The 19,186-nt window shown below is 39.1% G+C and overlaps 2 protein-coding genes across 4 annotated transcripts in view; one reads left to right on the top strand and one right to left on the bottom strand.

Annotated features, from left to right (window-relative positions):
* LOC145943173 (uncharacterized) overlaps positions 1–19,186 on the top strand; it is a 103,585-nt gene that overhangs the window by 32,795 nt on the left and 51,604 nt on the right. The window lies entirely within an intron of this gene.
* Positions 7,394–19,186, bottom strand: part of LOC145943170 (uncharacterized) — a 50,809-nt gene continuing 39,016 nt past the window's right edge. Inside the window, exons 3-4 of one of the 2 annotated variants that reach the window (XM_083050640.1) lie at positions 13,223–13,377; positions 7,394–9,145 (exon numbers count right to left, since the gene is read on the bottom strand). In XM_083050640.1, coding sequence (XP_082906766.1) covers positions 8,390–9,145; positions 13,223–13,377 — 911 coding nt within the window. In that variant the 3' untranslated portion in view covers positions 7,394–8,389. The remainder of the gene's footprint in view (positions 9,146–13,222; positions 13,378–19,186) is intronic. The other variant, XM_083050641.1, reaches the window with a different exon arrangement.

The raw sequence follows: 19,186 nt of genomic DNA, 5'->3' as shown, positions 1-19,186 counted from the left end.
GTCGCGCTCTTCCTCGACGAAGCCCCATGTCGATTATCGAGCGATTCAATATACGGATGAGTGAAGGTCCTTTCAAGCGCGGCGGTGCTGAATTTTTAATAACTCGAATCGCTACTTCTTCCCTTCGCGCATAATGCGTGGGTAACTATTTTACATTTCGACTTTATATTCTATATTCTCGATTATTTAATATGTACTTCGACTTTAGAGATTCATGATCAGAGAGAAGAAATTATTAGCGTACCTGATGGAAACATTTTATCCTTAAATGTCAATTTTTTCTCGATTGAAATATTAGTCGATCAATTTTGCCAATTTAAATTTAATTAATTCAATCGATTGTGCTTTGTTATAACTATTATTTCACGCAACCTTTGATTTCCTCGCCCGTTTAGTTGTTCTACATCGAAATAGTCGTCGTCAGCGTTCGTTTCTTTTATTAGCGGACGATGACACGGATCCGCTATCGAGTTTGCCGCAAAAATTACTGTCAGAGTCGATCGTGCGGAAGTACGAGAGAATACGAAGGGCGAGGAAGGGCGATAGAGAATCAAGATCAAAGGGTACGTGCGGGCAAGAATGCGTTCTCGCCAACGTCGCGATGCGCACTGACTAGCGACTTTTTCAATTGAATTTGCGGCGCGATCCCGATTCTCCTTACTGATTTGATTTTCTCGAGTTTAAAACTGCCGCTTATAGAGCATTAAGCGATCCTCAAAGTGGGAACGGGAAATCTAGTTACGGCTGCACGAGCTGGCCTCTTTGATCCTGCCGATTTGTCCCCCCCCCCCCGCCTTCCGCCTTTGCTCCCCATCATCCTCTGCCACTCGAGAGAGTCCATGCTTGTTCCTTACCCTCCAACTCCTTCTCGTCTCTTCCTCTCGTTAGAGATATTGCCAATCGAGAAAGAATTCCCTTCTGGACTTTACGAACCTTCGAGATTGCGTGAAAATTTTATCCGCTCTTTATCCTCTTCGTCTTCTCGCTTGCTGGGTAAGATAATTCTCCCCCTTTCTCCTTTCATTTTTCCGCCACACACCTTCTCCTTTTTTTCCCCCCATCTCCTCCTGGCATAAATTAATCTTCCGTATGGCGGTCGCCGTTAATTTTCCGCGCGCGGAAATATATAATAAGTCGAATGATAATCGCGCTCGCGCACCCGCGGGTGCAATTTAATTATTTAACCGACGAATTATGAAGTCAGTGCGCACTGCGACGTTTCATTATTTATACTGTTTGCTCGTGGAAAATGTTCACGCGATTCAGCGAAATATGAAGAATCTGCAGATATAGAGTTGAGCGCGTGCGGCGATTTAGCGTCGAGATTTTTCGCGAAGCGAGGTGCGTCTATAAATTATGACTTATTCGCGCACGTCAAGCCGCCAATCGTGCCGTACGCAGGACGCAGGTGAAAAATGTAATGCATGTAAACATGCAAACCCCTCCTGCGAAACTCATTTTCACCTGTGACCCACCGGTGGGAGGAAAAACATAAAATATAGGTTAAACGAATGGAGATATATCGCTCGTAAATCGCGTTTTATAATCAATCCTCTTACGACGTGCTTTAAATGCGCGAGAACGTTAACGTTCGATGTGTGTTTTATGAAGATATATATACGAATAATAAATAAATATAGCAAACTCTATTTAGATTTTTTTATATTTTTCCTAGATGCGATAAACTGTGAGGGTGCGCGGACAATTTAAAAATTTATTTTCAGCTGTAGTCTCAACAAATTTTATATTTCTGCTAACGATAAAAAAAAAGTAGTATATTCTTCAATTGAATTTATAAAATCTCTCCCATGTATTTCGTAATAAAAATTTGTGGATTTTATTTCACAATTTCCCCGCAATTGTTAACGTTGCCATCACGTCGAGAAAGCGGCGTTTTCATATAAAGATTATCAGGGCCACTCTCTGACAATCCGCTGACCAATTCATCGAATCGTCCAAATTATCCATCGACAAAAACAGGCGGATCGGTTGCCTTCCGTTTTTCTCGAAAGACAGGTCACAGTGCCATTCATTTTGGAACCAAGTTTTGGATACGCGGCGAAGAGAAGAGGAAATAATGCAAGTATTAAGCCAGGAAAGAAAGAGAGAGAGGGAGAGGGAAAGAGAGAGAGATAGCGGCAGGGAGGCCACTGCTGAGGAAAAGGGGTAACAGAACCGTTTGCGAGGATGTAGGTAGGTAAGTCGGGGCTTAGCCTGGTGACACAGTGAGCGCAACCGAGGCATGAAGCTTACCGTCGGCTCCGCCGTAGTTGTTATAATGGGATCCGGCTAAACGCAAGCCGATTTTAACTCTTCGCCGCGACACTCGGCCAAGTTCAAGGCCATTGTCTTCGCCGCAAGAATGGAAGCGATCGTTGACGCGCCCAAGTTCCTTGCAATGCAACAAGGAATCGGCACTACCTAGTCGTAAAGCATTATGTATTCTTTGTTGTCCCTCAAAAATATGTTTCTCACAGCGACGCTCTCTTTGTGAATAACAGGATCTGACATGTTTGAACACTTATTTCTGTTTATCAATCATTTTTGACGTTTTTTCCTTTATTTTGCATACTATGATTTATGATCTTAACTGTATTTCTCTCTCTTCGCTTCATTATTCTTTTCTTTTATACAGGTAATAGTCACGCCAACCGTCGTGTGCAGATTCCTGGGATCATTTGGAGACGATTTTTCCTCAGCGAAAATGTCGAGGGAGGTCATTATTTTTTGCATGTTTCCAATTTTTGCCATCATGTATCTTTGTAACTAAGCCTTAAATTAAAATTCTATTAAAGTAAACTCTACCTGAAATTAACTGAAGAATGTGAATTTATGATTATTTTATTTCCACAAGGCTTTGTTTGCGAAAAACCCTTTATTTTCAATCGCTTATAACTCGAAAATTATTGGTGTCTCGACATTTTTGCTGAGGAAAAATCGTCTCCAAATGATCCCAGGAATCTGCACACGACGGTTGGCGTGACTATTACCGGACACCCTGTATATACAATTTATTTCTAAAGAGCAAGCGATTGAATAGACATATATTATTAAAATTATATATTATTCGGTTATCTTCCTCTTGTCTTCGTGAATTAATAAATCATAAGACTTTCGAATTATTTTTTTGCGACGACATAATTTGTTGCATATGATGTAAGATATACGATCCGGCTGTCATAAAGATTGCTTAAACGAGCATCAAATGACGCAAATCCAGTACGGAAATCCAGCTTGGAAATCGACTAATACTTTTGAGTGTGCGTGTGTCTTTCATGAGGTCCGTATCCTCTTTAAAGAGAAAGTCGCGCGGAGGATTTGTACCCCCGATTATGCGAAAGGATCATCAAAGCGCGCGCGCGGACAACGAACAATTCGTTATAGCTCGTTAATTTGATGAGTTAGAAAGGACGCCGGATTATGTCGTCAAAAGGTTGGACAGGTACGCGATCTGTCCAATTAGCTGGGCATAGGGCGGCCGCTCGCTTTCCTTCATGCCTGCATGGGGTCCTTTGTTGTGATGTTTAGGCCATTTAGAAACACACTCCTGGCGTGCACACAGACAAAACACGCACACCCTGCCATCACCGTTTTTGGTACACGCGTATGTATATCTACACCGCAGAATCCGTACACCTGTGATCTTCTAATGGACCGTTATCGATTATGGCGATCAAAGTTTAGCGATCAAAGATTACGATTCGACGCGTTACGCCTTTTCTTTTATCTGCACCCTCATACGCGTTAATGAATATATTTTTTTTATTTCTGTGTATCGGCCAATCTGTCTCGTATAATCATGAACATAAAGTAGTATTTACATTTTTTATATGTGTAATTAAATAATAAAGTTAATTAAATGTAGCTATATATTTTATATTTATAGAGATGCTACGGCTGCGTTTTAGACATCTCTTAATTTTAAGAATTAAACGGACGAGTAGAGATAATTGCTCTTATCAATTCCACGATGCATCCCTCGCAGGGGTTTTCACGCGAGAGAAAAATTAGACGCTGGGGAGCGCGCAATACATCGGTAACGATGACATTGCATCGCGATTATGGCGAGCGCGACCGCGAGTTTGTAATTAATATACGCTTAATGGTTCGAGATCGATATAATACGCGGTCGCTCAAATAACGAAACGCGGTCGCTTTGACGTTAATTAATTTCAAGTGCATTAGCAGAATTGCTGCCCGCGGCGGTAGGGTCTTGCGCGAACATGAATGTGATTAATAAGAACCGCGCTCGCGATCTATAAAGCTGCCACACAGGACGAAATGGAGAGAGGGATTGCGTATTGCGTGTGTGCTGGAAATTCTGTCGCAGAATACAGCTCGAAACGTAATCCGCGCCCATCGGAGCACGTATGCGAGAGAAGCGATAAAATTTCGATTTAAAACGATCGCGCAGTTTTGCTCCATTCGATGGATATTTTTCGGGAAGACTCGGGGAGATTCGGTGCGTGACACCGGAAAAGAACGGGGGAAAGTAATCGAGACTGCTTATTAATAATATGCGATATTTTTTTTCTGATGTAGGAAGATCATCTTCGCACATGATAGAACAATCATGTATCTTACAAGAGATATACGTTTTATGTACATTTGCATCGTATTATTACAAAGTAGCTTAGGTCTACGTGCGTCATAATATCCATTACGGTGTTTTATCATTTTCATATCGTATTTTTAATCTTAATGATATATTTATTCTTTAATTATATATCCTCTAAGCTTCAGGAAATAATATACATTAGGTAGTATACACGAAATATACACTCATGTGATTAAGTAGCATTTTCTCGCGTATATACTTCTCTCTCTCTCTCTCTCTCTCTCTCTCTCTCTCTCTCTCTCTCTCTCTCTCTCTCTCTCTCTCTCTCTTCTCAGAAAAAACATTATGATAATTAAGTTTCTGTCTGAAAAAGCGTGGCGCAAACTTTTACGAAGTTTATGTCCCTCGAGCAGACAAAGAGTACCATAAAAAGGAACGACTATGTAACACGATTCTCTTTGACGAGGCAATTCTCACTTTATACTCCGAGGTTATTCAACATTCGTCATTTTGTGATAGGACTCCGAATCTGTTTTTATTTCTTTTCTCTTTCTTATATACTTACGAGATCAAATTTATCTTCTCTATTTACAAAGAATTTTTCGGCTACTGGCCGTATTTGATATGGAGATAATTATCTATACAATGTTAATAGTAATAATAAGGATAATACCAATGATAAAGACGGCAGTGATGAGTACTCGTCTTTTAACTTTGAAAATACAAAAGGATATTATATAGATCTTAAAATAAATTGTGATGCACACACAGACTTCTTATGGAGAATTTGAAAGATTTCCATGAATACCTTTTGCTCTAATTTACATATGGCAAAGCTTCTCTTTTTTTCTTCTTCAAAAACAAAATACGATCTTTCGATAGACTGAGATCAGTCGATTATTAAATTTTACATTCAAAATTCACATCTATTGCTAAAAATCCACTTATCGTCGTTTAAATGTATAAAATATTTGTTTAAAATATTCATTATTTAAATAAAATTCGAATTCAGACAAATTAAATCAACGTTAAATATGAGGTACAAATATGTATTTCATTTTTGATGGATTTATGGCGAAAATATGAAAAGAAATGATAATTCACGCAATTTGGCAATATATGATTTATTAAAAATCACTTTTCGATAATTGCGAATTAGTGTTTTACCAATTGTCTGTATTCGATTTCTAACAATAAGACTGCTACGAAAATTGCGGGTGTTTTTTTTTATTATTGCTAATATTAATAAAATGTAATAAACTTTTGACGTAATCTTTTGTTGAGGAGTGTCGCTAAAATATTTCGAAAAATAATTGTATCCAAATATTAATACGAATATTTATTATATAGAGAACGACTTTAATATTTTAAAAATGTAGTATATACATATAGTATACGTTTGGCTCTGATTATTTTTCCAAAAGAATGTTTCAAAAAACATGTAATAAAAATAGATTTAGCAATATCATAATGAGAAAGTGAAAAAGAGAAAAAATCGAAGATTGTTATTTTGTCAGTCAGTAATTAAATATTTGTGCATCAATAATGAAAATGTTTATAACTGTTTATATATTTAATTATTAATCATTAAATCAAAGTAAACAAAATAAAATAATATTAGATGTATCAATGTGATTACCGTTACACCCTGTAATAAACTTAAAATTGTGGCTAGAAAGGGAGATTAGTATTTTCGTTTTTCTAAAAAATTCATCTAACAAATAATAATTTATGAAATTAATAAACCAAAATATATCATTCTTCGTTTATGAAATATTCTACATATCTTTTTATATACAAAATTAATGAGCTTTCAAATGAGCGATATCTTTTTTGACAATATAATTTTGATTCTATTATTCTATTATCAGTTGATGATAGAAAATAATAGTAAAAAATTAATGAGATATATGATGCTTAATGTAATAAACACCATTAATATAATTATAAAATTATATTATATTATAAAATTACTTTTCCCACGTGCAATGAGATGTATTTACAAAAGATAATTGATAACAATTCTATTTTGCAGATACATCTGCAAAATGTGCAATTATATTTTTTTATGCTATTATATCTTTATACATCAATTCTAATTGATTTTATTTTGTGTATAAAAATAATTAAGATAAGATCATCGAAGAACGAATACTTAATGAAATATTTTATATTTTATGACAAAATATATGTCAGAATAAAAATATAAAATATATTGCAAATTAATAATTTCTCAATGATCATATTTTAATAATTTTATACATGTAGATTAATTTGGAAAAATAATTTATGTTAGGACGAATGCACATAGCCTTATTAAAAAATATATATAATTGCGTTTTGTAGATGGATCATTGTCAACCATAAAAGAAATATGGTAATTTTTTGTTTTCAATTTTACTTATGTTATTTTAAAGAATGCTTTGAAATAACTATATAAAACAATGCTAAAATGAAATTATATAATATTGATACGTATATCCATTATATTATTTACATTTATAATTTATTGTTTTTTTAAGCTCTGCGGATTTTTCATTAGAAAATCACTGTCAATCCGAAATACTGATGAAATGATCCAGAATCAGATGACGATTGATATAATGAATTCTATTTCCATCGCTATTTATAGATTTTTTGATATTTCATAATAAGGATTTAGCAAGATAATGTTGCATTTTATCATTTTCTTTTCACTTTTTTCAAAGGATTAGCAAAGAAAAAAGCGAGAAATTATTATAAATTATGCAATATTCTTGTTTTTTATTTTACTCTATTATAATTTATTTAATTATACGATCTTAATTGTATACTAACAGTAAAAGAAAAAAAAAAGAATGCAATAAGACTTTCAAAGCACTTTAAACATCCATAAGTAAAAATCAAATCAGAGCTATCATTAATTTGAACACAAATTAATTAGTTTATACAATGATTTAAAGAGATGAAAGAATTTAGAAAGGAGATACATTTTAAAGGGAAATAAAATATAAAAAGAAAAATGGCAAACAATTACCGAGAGACAAAACCACAATGCATCATAAACATGAGACAAAATCTAGTTTACGATACTTAAACATTATTGATAATTACTGATAATTATTGCTAATAACTATCGAATAATTATCTAATGAGTGATTTTGTACGCAGTTTTGTTGTCATTCGGCGATCGTTCGCCTCGAAAGACACTCCTGTACGCCAGAGACGTCGAAAAAAACTTCATGCAAAGTATATAAGCAAATAGCAATTTATTTATGCGATCTGGAGCCATCGATATAATAATAATCTGACTTGCTGCATTGAACGTTGAAGCTAGGCAGAGCTTTTGAGTAACAAAAAACATTTATGATACCCTGTTTGAGATAACAACAAACAGTTTGCGTGAATCAACTATCAATTGACAATAAATAATCGACGATTGACGTCATGCAATTATTTCTGCGTTTACTTTAATGTTCACATGCGTGTAATACAGCGTTATTGCGAAAACTCTGCATTAGCGAAATACGCATGCGATGAACGATTGACATGTTGTTTAATATATATCTGTCATCGCGTTTATTCCGGATGTAAAACATTCGTGTAAACGATTTAAACATTTGATTCTTAATTATCATACTCATCGAATCTGGAGTGCGTTTATTGACGCATTGGCGAAGCTTCCTCTTTCTATCTTTCTTTCCCGCATTATCAATTGTCGTCGGAGTCGAGATTGCCGTTGATTTCGTGACAGATCGCCGTATTCAGTCGCCAGTGGTAGGGCATCGAAGAACCGGATACGCTCACGGTTTCCTGGTTCCGTTGGAAGATCCCGGAGGATCTGCCGGACCGCTATACTAACGATGGATACTTCTGCTCGGGCAGAACGTAACCGGACGTCTCGTCGTTCGATGCGGCAGCAACAGCCGCGGCCGCAATATCGTTGCTGGCTGCCTGAGTCTGACTGGTCACCGGGTTCAGATGATGGCTAGTCAGATGCATAGACGAGGTGAGGGTCATATTGGGATGGTATTGCGGATGATGGTAATTGGTCTGCGGACTGTGGTGCATGTGGGGGATCTGGGCCTGATAGTAATCGCCGCTGTATGGCGTCTGGCCATAGGCGTTGTAGCCCTGGCCGGCGTATTGGCTGTGGTTCACCGCGGACCCAGCTGAGCTCCAGGGAAAACCATATGCTTCGCTGTGATGGATCTGATTCATCGCCGCCGGATAGGTCGATGGTTGCAGTTGATTGGAACTCGGTGTCAGCGGCGGCGACGGGGTTGTCAGGTTGCTGTTGGCTCCACTGCCGCCGGTCGGCGTCGCGCCGACTCGCGGATACGTCGACTGCGTGGACAGGAGAGGTGTTGACAAGGGCGAGTTTCCTGCCACCGGCGCCTCCCTGCCTTGCGCCGGCGAATCCGGCGAGGATCGCCTACTCGGCGTCGTCGACGAGCTCGATATTCTGCTACCCGTGCTACTGTTGCTGTGATTCTGGTTCGATCTTGGCGAACTCTTCGATGGAGGGGTCTGCTGTTGCTGTTGGTGCTGTTGTTGCGATTGTTGCAATTGCTGTCTGCATTTGGCGCGCCTGTTTTTGAACCAAACCTAGAACAGAGAGACGCGGCGCAGACGCCGTGAGGTTGCGGAACGCTTTACAATAGATCTATCAGTAAGGGAAAAATAAACAATATTCATATTTTTTCGTGTGTATCCGATACGACATCTTTAAGACAGTATTATTATTTCACGGTTAGTATGAGATACATAACCCGGCCTAGAAATCAATTAAGCTCTCCCGGACAGGCATTGCACGATCGGCGGCTTTCAATCTGGTACAAAAGTCTCCGATGGAAGTTGTAGCCCTAGGGATCGTCAGGGAGGAAAGGTGTCCCACTGTCCCGCCACGAGAGACGAGACCGGTCGAATGGGGAGTTAATCGGTGCAATGGGAAAGTAATCGCGGGCGAGCGGGCGTAACATTTCATTAAATCGCAACAATAACAAGAACTCGGAGGAAGGGACCGTAGGGGGGGGGACACGCGTACGGGCGCGACACGCATGTATTGGAGCATCCCCTGGGATCCTCGGTGGCTATACGGCGTTCGTCGGCACGCATGCGCGAATCAGAGCTCGTCTCGTAGGGTTGTTTTCACCCCGAGATCGAATAGTTCCTGTGCGAGTATCTCTCCCGTGCGTGAATACGCGCAGAGTAACGCCATACACATACATAGGCCTTCTCGTAACTGTACATCATGGCTATAAACACGAAGTACATGCGCGCACGCATATAACACGCACACACACATACACGGCTATCCAAAAGTGCGCACACATGCACGTGTATAGGTTTTTCTCTCTGGAAAAGGGACAGTAAGGGGAGGAAGAGGGATACAAAAAGCAGCCCCTCGTAGGCCACAAGCTTGCGAGTGCGTTGTGATTGCCCCTCCCCCCTTCTCCTCCTTCGTCCCGCGTAATACTCCCCCTCACGCATCCCCCTATAATCCCGTCGGGGCACAATGTGGCCAGGGGTGCGATCCTATGAATCTATGCCCGCGCCTTTAAAAGCGGGACCCGTCATCGTTGTTGTTATTATCGGCGGCATTGTAACAGTTGTTACGAAGAGCGCGAATCGCCCAAGCATAGTGAGGGATTTCATGCTCCACGCTTGTTCTGTACGTTCTGCACGCCGTTCGGGAGGCAGAAGCCACGCGCAATCCTTTCGCCTTTTGTCTCGACAATGTTTGAAAAATAGACGCAAACTTTGATCCTTCATTAAGTCTCACTTTATGCACGCGCGTTTTAAATATTATTTATATTTGAAAAATATCTCGGCAGAATCAGAAATTAATGATATATATTTTCCGAATTTTAAAAAGTTCCTTTATGAGTATATATCTAAAAAAAATTCAACGAAGAGATATTCTTATGTACGAAAATATATTATATTATACGATTAATTTGTAATTTATATAATATTATCATGTGATTTAAAAAATTATTTTCTCTTTATACAGCGTAGTTAATCCGCAGTGATTAAACGTGACTGAATTTTGTATCTTTCTGTAAGACGCGCCAAAGTCAGAAAGTGTGACTCAGAATGTGACTATGATTATTCGTCCTCCGTTTATTTGGCTTCCGCTTCTCTGCGGTATCGCGATAGGCAGAACCTCGTTTCGCAAAAGTCATCCACCGCGACGCGCGATGGGGTGTGAAAATCTGTTGGGCGCGACGTGCGCGGATATTGCGTATCAACGCGGGCGGAACGAGTCTCCGAAAAGGCGAGGAAGACGGATCTACGTCAGGGTTAGCGCGACAGACAGAGAACGATCCCATTATAACGGTGTGTTTGCACAACGACACCCCCTTCAAAAGCGACGAGAGCGGGAACAAGAGAGAGAGAGAGAGAGAGAGAGAGAAAGAGAGAAAGAGCTACCCCAAAAACCAACCAAACAGGCCGCGATGGCATCCGGGGACCCCCGGGGGCAACCACTGACGGTTTCACGCTCGTACACATCGAGAGATCGTCGGCGAGACCGAGGTGCAAATTGCGTCACCATCTGGTTTACATCCAGCGAACGGAAAACCACCCCGCTGGTCAGGGGGGAGGCGGCGCAGCTGCGTTGACACTCTGTTATGACAAATATATTTTCTTATTTGTACTATTAATACGACACCCCGCTCTCCGACAAACCAGAGAACGTGTCATCGTCCGGTACGCACACGATTGATGGAGAAAACAGCACGCGAGAGCCGCAGACATTGTTTGCTAATGCGAACGTAATGATGAGCGTTCTATTTGTTTGATGTTATAAAAAATAACGATGCTCTCTTAAAGATTTGAATTATAAAAATAAGTGTAGATTTATTGATTTTATATTTATATTTATTTTCTTACATTTTTTAAATATATTCTCTCTTTATTACATATACATATATTTTAATAGTAATGATAGTAGTTGAAATTGTCTATAAATCTCTTGAAAAGTTAAATTTTTTTATTCTACTATCATACAAAAAGTAAAATATTAAATTTCTAACAATCATGTGTATAAAATAATATATAAGAACATCGTGCATTTTTCCAATCACGGAATTTTGTAAAAGAAATCTCGAAGCAAGTAATATCATAATAGTCTCATTCATATAGAATTATCAGCTGATTTTCCTCTCCGTCTTGTTGTTGTTCCCCATCAAAAGACGAGCCAACACCTTTCGATTCGTTCTCAATTAGTACATGACGAAAAGGAACGCTGCAAGAACCCAACGTATTCGGAGACGCGTTGCATCGTATCGTACGCAGCTGCGTGGTTCTCTCGACGAGAGAAACGCGCGTATAGAACGCTCTCGCGAGCGAGATGGAGTAGCGTAGGGGCTATAATCCACGAACAAATCAACGATATGTTGTACCTCGCTACCATGTGTACCTCTATCCGTACGCACAGCCATAGTCTGCGTTAGATCTCTGCCCCCCTTTGCCATCTTTTGCCGCGAATCCCCCTGGCCTTTAAAACTTTCAGATAGCATCCCTCCTCTCTAGACATCATTCGCTCGCGTAGATACGCCGTTTCTCTCGCACACGTGTATATACAGCACGTGTATATGTATGTACACATATTCTACGTATACGATCGCATTCCCATTTGTATATGTGCGCAAACGCACACACGTTTCGTGCGCGATGCACCCTTTTGCAGTTGCGCTGCCATTCACGGCGGCTTAACTTCGCGCGGAAACTCCCGGAACTGAATCTCTGTGCTTTTGTCCCATATATTTCACGATTCCAACGGGACTCGCTAATTGCGATATCGTGAAAGATTCCACGATGCCTGCACAAATCGTCGATGATCTAAACGCAAATTCGAGTAACGTGCAAACGGAGCTAGAAGCGAAATCTATCGAGTATATAAGAACACAAGAGAAGCTTTCAAGAGAGCTTAAAATAAAAATACGTGAATAGAATAATACATAAATGTAAGATAGTCATAGCAAGTTATAAAACCATCTACTAAGTTATTAAATTCGCTAATGTTTAATTCGCCGAAATCCCCGGATCAATGATTCTTCTTTTTTGACACATGAATATATCGTATGTGTAGCGTATAGGATAAGCGCGATTGAAATTCGAGACACGAGCTCGGAATCGCGATACTTAGTAACGCCCCGCCGCGAAATAAAGATGTCACGAGAACCGCAATAAAAGCGTCAACGAGCTCGTCGGCACATCTATCAATGTACGAAGGCGCGGGGTTGGGACAATGGCGAAATGGAACGACGTAGGGCGCAAACGCCCTGTGTAAATACCTTAAATCTCGCGCGCGATTGCTGAAGCACGCGCGTTCTCTCTCTCTCTCTCCTTTTCTCTTTCTCTTCTCTTTTTCCTCCTCCTTGCTCTCCTTTACATCGTATAGTTAACGTGCAAAGAATGACTTTAAATATTGCGTTAATATATGGCGGTACGCGAAATTGCGCCAATCTCGAATGAAAACAATCTCGAATTATTTGCGAAAAGCGTGATTTACTCGCCGAAAGTTCATAGGACAGACTTTCCGTCTGTCTTTGTTATTATTTTAACAGCGATCTTTGACAGCGATATTCCAGAAGGAATAAAATTTGCAAGTATAGAGAGAAAGAGAAAAAGAGAAAGAGAGAAGAAAAGAGCTGGGAAAAAACATAAAATAATTACCTGGACTCGCGACTCTGGCAAGTTGATTTTAAGAGCAACCTCTTCTCGCATAAAGATGTCCGGATATCTTGTTTTCTGGAATAGCCCCTCCAACACATCCAACTGAGCTCTGGTGAAGGTCGTCCTCTCGCGACGCTGTTTGCGTTGATTCATTCCTGCAACATAAGGAAAGAATGCGTTCGTTGTTAAGTCTCGTGAAAAAATTTCTGATAAGAAATTTCATATCATTGCATTATATACGAGCGCTCTTAAAAGTGCATCGCGGCATTTTGTAAGAGATAATTAAAAGATTCGCTTATAGACTTAATCATTAGGTCGATTCCAGTTCATTAAACCGCTCGATAGTTCCATAGCAAGAGAAAGCCGTTTTATATATTTCTGCATAAAACGCGATTATTTAAACGATCTTAAAACGCCTGAACGCGTGTAAAAGAGTATTTTTGCCTAAAGAAATTTCGCAGTAATATCTGCTATACAGATACATATGTAGTATATACGATACTATAAACGAGATCATTAAAAGGAGAAACGTGAAAGTTTCTCATATATTATATATCTATCATAAAATATAGATATTCGAGGAATGAAGAATAGATGTAACCGCCAAAGAACCAACTAGCTATATCGCGGATAGATATCGAAACCTCAATACGTTCACCAATCGCGCCATCGATGACGATGTCTTGAAATATGGAACGTCTTCGACGTCGGTGTCTTCGACGTCGGTGTCTTCGACGAAGACGGGGGTTGTTGCCGCGCGGCAAAGGGAGATCAGACGTGGAGGGGTGTGAGCGTTGCGAGGCCGCGATAGCGTAATTTTGAACAGTTCCCCCTTCCTCCCTTCTCCCCTCGACGACTCACCCCACGCTATACCTTCCTCGTGCCATCGAGCCTCGCTTGGCTCGTTTCGGGACCCACGTAATCCGCTTATGAGGGGGTCACGGGGGTGCCGGCGAGAGGGGCACGGAGAGGGAGGGAAGTACACCCCGGAATACACGAGCATCCAGGAGGACCGAAGTCGCGGTTCGCTCCCAGCTGCCGCTGAAAATGACGATACCGGGCTCTCTCTCTCTCTCTCTCTCCGAGTATACACGGCGTATCCTCGTGTCGCGAACCAATAAAAAGGGAGCGCCTGGAAAATTGCGCCTCGCCAGTGTCTCCGGGTTGGAAGCCGGATCGTAAAGTCGCAAGCGAAATGGTGGAATTTCACGACGAGGGGAATCGGCGAGGGGAGCCGCCGATCACCAAGTATACAATATTTTATATACCGAATTTTCGAATTGTCGTTTTACTCGGAGAATTCGCGACACGTTAATAAGAGAAAAAAAATAGAAGCTCCTCTCGAATATATATGTATACTTGATCGAAGTGTGCTCTAATCTTTATAGGCCCCCGACTAGTTAATAATGGAAAGAATAGGGTCATTCACGAGAGATCGGTGAAGCCCTGCCTTTCGCGAAGTATATGTCTGTAATTGTCATTCGTTATCGATTAAGTCTCGGGAGAGACACACGAGGCAGCTGTTTACGAGACGTTCGATGCTTTCTCTTTTTCCTTTTCCATTCCTTTTATCCGCCATGCTTCAACGTTCTACTCAACTCAGGACACACACGACAAAGAAAAAGACCACCATAACATAAAAAGGAGAAAGTTTGCCTCGGTGGAAAAGAGATGACGAAGAAGAACAAAAATGCAGTATTTTTTTTTTAAGTCGTGAATTGAAAACACACATGCGCATCACGAAAAAAATATGCGATTCTCAAAATAACTCGTATAATATTTAAACTTGTGACAATAATATTACAATGGAAAACAATGTATTCAGAGAATAAAATCGATTATATTTGACAAAAATTCAATTGAATAGCTGTACAGCAACCACAACATTAACTCTAACAGCTGATTGAACTCTAACATATTTATATGAAGAAAAATTTTCTATTGATTATTTTCTTCGTATCTGACTTTTGTTCATGCAGAATATTCACACAAATTGTCAAGAAAGAAAAACTTACAAGTTTTACGATAAAAATCAAATGGCAAACATATGTCAACGGTCAAATTAATGTATTCATGTAACTCGAGGCTCGATCGAATGTGTTTCGACACGAACCAATAGGAGCGACGACTGCAAAGCAACCGAAGCTTTAAAGGAAGGAACAGTCCAGAAGGAGGAAACAGCATCTCGTATCAGTCGCATCTCTCGCGGCTGCCCTTCTCGGGTTCGAGAAGAGAGCCCGGGACGACGACGATGACGACGAACGACGATACCTGTGTGATTGGCTAACGAACTGGTCGAGTGGGCTACCAGTATGGCACCGTAGTAGATCCTCAGAATAGATTGCGTTGAGCTCACAATGTACAAACTCCACGGTGGTCGGAATTACCGCCATCGCTTCGTGTGACGGACACGACACACCCGCGATCGTTCGATCTATGATACGTATCTCGCGACCCTCGCCATTGATTATTGTAAACACGTACATCGAAATTCTCAAGTAAAACAATCGTTCTTGAGATAAGATAGCTTTATCCATCCATTGATACTATCTGAAGAAGAGAATAAAATTTGTCTGTTTACACGCGACGTGATAATATTTACCAATAATACTTATTATATAGATATGTAAGTATAATAAGAGACAAAGGGGTTTAGTTTAAAATTTTTAAAAATATTTTCTTATTATATCCCTTATAAAAAAAAATTATTGATAAAATTTATTGATAATTTATTGATAAAAGAAATTTATTGATAATTTATTGATAAAAGAAAGATCTATATGAGTTTTTAGTTTATAAGAAATGAATGGAAAGAAGATGAAATATACAGAAGAATGAGCTAATTAAAAGCTAACGCGCGATATTTATGACGCAAAGTATTATAATTTTTTATTCAATCACAACAATTTTCTTTCTCCTCTTCTAATGGTTTCTCTCTATAGTTTCTGTGTTGTTTTGAATTAAAAGTAATATTTTAAGCTTTCCTCTTTCATACGAAACTATTATTTGTTATATAGATGACAGTCAATAGATAAACTCAAGACAAATTAATAAGTGATAAATATCGATATCATATATCATTCTAGAACATGTCGCATTTAATCACAATATTGAGCTAATATTTATTACGTGTATATTCGAATTCATATGTGCGGTGTCTTTACACGCTTGAATTATCCATTGAACAAATCCCATTTGATTGGAAGTCTTTTGAGTATCTATATAGTCACTGGATTTCGCTACCGTAATCGTAGAAAAAGACTGGCTCTCCGAGAGAATGTTCTGATTGTCGAGTGGGCGTCAGTGCTACTGCTGTTAACGATGGCCTTTACTATCGGTTCAGTGAAAGCCAGGCACTTCTCCACAACCAAAACAATGGCTGCCCGATTATGACTCTTCGCGCTCGCTTCCTTGATATAGAGAGAATAAGTTCATCGCACTTTGTACGTTTTATCCGACGTTTGAGGACTTTAAGCGTGATATTCAAATCTAAACTATACAATTAAAGAATTTCAGATTCTCGCGATCGAACAAATACTCTCTATCGCTCTCGTTATGTTTAAGAGTATAATAAAGATTGAGATATTTGTCTCCAATATTTATATATCATATATTATGCACTATTTTGCATTAAAATAAATTTTTATAATAATTAAAAATTATTGAGATTACGTAAAAGAACGAGGATGATACAAAATCCAAGTCGCGAACATTTCGATTTAAATCGCGCGAACGAAAAATCTTGACAACCGTATCCGGCGTTTCGAGGAGAGACAGTTAGCTAAGCGACCCTAATGGCTCGGCAAACACCCGCTGACTCCCGGAGTATGATTCGATTTATTATCGTCAGCGAGACGCGATACCGGGAGGGTTGATATAAGGGTTGCTCCGCCTCATTGGCCTGCAATGAGATCAGACGCGACCCTAATAGCAAATTCGTTTTGCGTTTATTGGATTCTTCCGCGCCCGCCGCGTTTTACCGTTTCGTCGAGATCCGCGTAAGTCAATGGACCACTAACAGAATTTCACAGTGATCTCTCTCACGCACAATCCGATACCGTAATCCGTTAGTGCTCTCGCATGCATCGGCCTCCTCGGATGCATGGCGTAATAAATAATTCTCTCTCGTAATCAGAAATGAGAATATCCATGTAATTTATTTATAAATTTTGTTTGTAAATTATTTATTAATCTATTATTATAGGATTTCGGATTCACAATATTTTACGTATTTCGCGATTCGAGCATTAAAGGAATTAGAATATAGATTGTCGAGACTAGCTACGGAAAGAATATTGACAGTTGATTTTAGTTAATTGAAAAATTTTTTCTTTTCATTTATATTATAAATATATAGAATATATCTGAGAAAAAAGAAGAATCTGTTAAATCTATTAAATTAGCTATTAAAAAGATAATTTATTACGTTATTAGATTTAATTGAAATGCGTAATTTAATAGTGCGCGACAAACTATATACGCAATGATGCGAAAATAATTAATGACGTTTGTTGACACGTTATTACGTTGACTTATTACCCCTCAGTATATCTAGACTCTCGCGCGGGAAAGAGCTTACGGTAAATTATACAAATAAATGTACATGTCCGATTCAGATAACGTCGGAAAGCCCGTTGCTGCTGAAATACGGCGCTGGGAATTTATCTCGGATGCAACATATCACTGATATGCCAGAGGAACTGACGGTAATTAATCGCAATTACATGTATGGTCGAGACTGAATAACAACGCACCGGTATCGACATGCAAAGTTTCCGCACCATCCTTTAATCGCGGTTTGACCGCGGTTTTTTTCAAATCATCTTCGTTTGAAAAACAAGAATACTAACAATTGTTTGAGGTAGACACACCGTGTAACTCAACGTTATTTTCTCTCGTGGTTTTGCGCAGGTCGACCGTTAAACCGCAGAGCTGGGGTTTATATTTCCATGGCTGACAAAAAAATATATCATACACATCATGAATTTAACTTTCTTATAACAGTCTTCTAGAAAATTATTAAATAATGAAAAGTATATCTATCTATATATAAAATAAGAATTTTGTAAATAGCGACAGTAGGATCGTTGATGATACGCGATGGGAGATTCTTAAAATCATTTGAGTTTGATATATCGTACACACAAAAAGAAACGGAGCGAGTATCGAGAAGCGCCGTAAAATGGTAAGCTTGTCGCAGGATGACTACCATCGGACGACTACTTTGATATTCATAGAGACGAAACGTGGCGGATGGAGAAGACAATGGAAGGCGGGGTACGGTCGGGCACAGAATCGAAAATTAATTAAAAGCTAAAACGCGAATAGGCTGCTACATGATGGCGCCATGGGCGGAGGACTGGATTATTGGGGAGGGGAACCGTGGGATGACAGCACGTGGCGGACGGTGACAGAAGAGAGAATTCTAAAAGGCCATCAGCTACGAAAACATTTGGCCGACTTTGCGTTTACAACGTGACCGTCGTGTGATCGCGCAACACCAAAGGCTCAAGAGAAACCAAAAAAATCACATATTACTTCCGCCAATCTTTCAGCATTCGCGCATCCAGTTCACGCGATAAATCTTTTCGAATAACAATTTTGATAAAAATATCTTTAATAAACCTAACTTTAATAAGTAATAAAGTTATTTTTTTATTCATTCTTATTTCCAACACAAATCTTGAGAGTTAGGTGCAATTTTTTTAAAATTTAAAATCTACTTCTAACAACAACAGAATTTCATCTCTACGTTTATATTTATTGTGCATCCTAATATATGCGAAATGAATCTTGTAACTTGATTATCTCCATTGTTTTTAATGATACGGGGGAATGTATAAAAAAATTTTTTGCAAATAGTTATAGTCGACAAAACTTATTTGTGAAAGTCATTCTTTTCGAGACTCAAAGATCAAATTTTTTTTAAATGGATTAATTTTATTAACTCATTAACGATGTTAG

Source organism: Prenolepis imparis, unplaced genomic scaffold, assembly GCF_030444845.1.
Source record: "Prenolepis imparis isolate NDT839.2.m4 unplaced genomic scaffold, iyPreImpa1.0 SCAF_11, whole genome shotgun sequence".
Lineage (NCBI taxonomy): Eukaryota > Metazoa > Arthropoda > Insecta > Hymenoptera > Formicidae > Prenolepis > Prenolepis imparis.
Note: the sequence above shows the minus strand (reverse complement) of the source record. Positions and strands in the feature narration are given on the sequence as shown.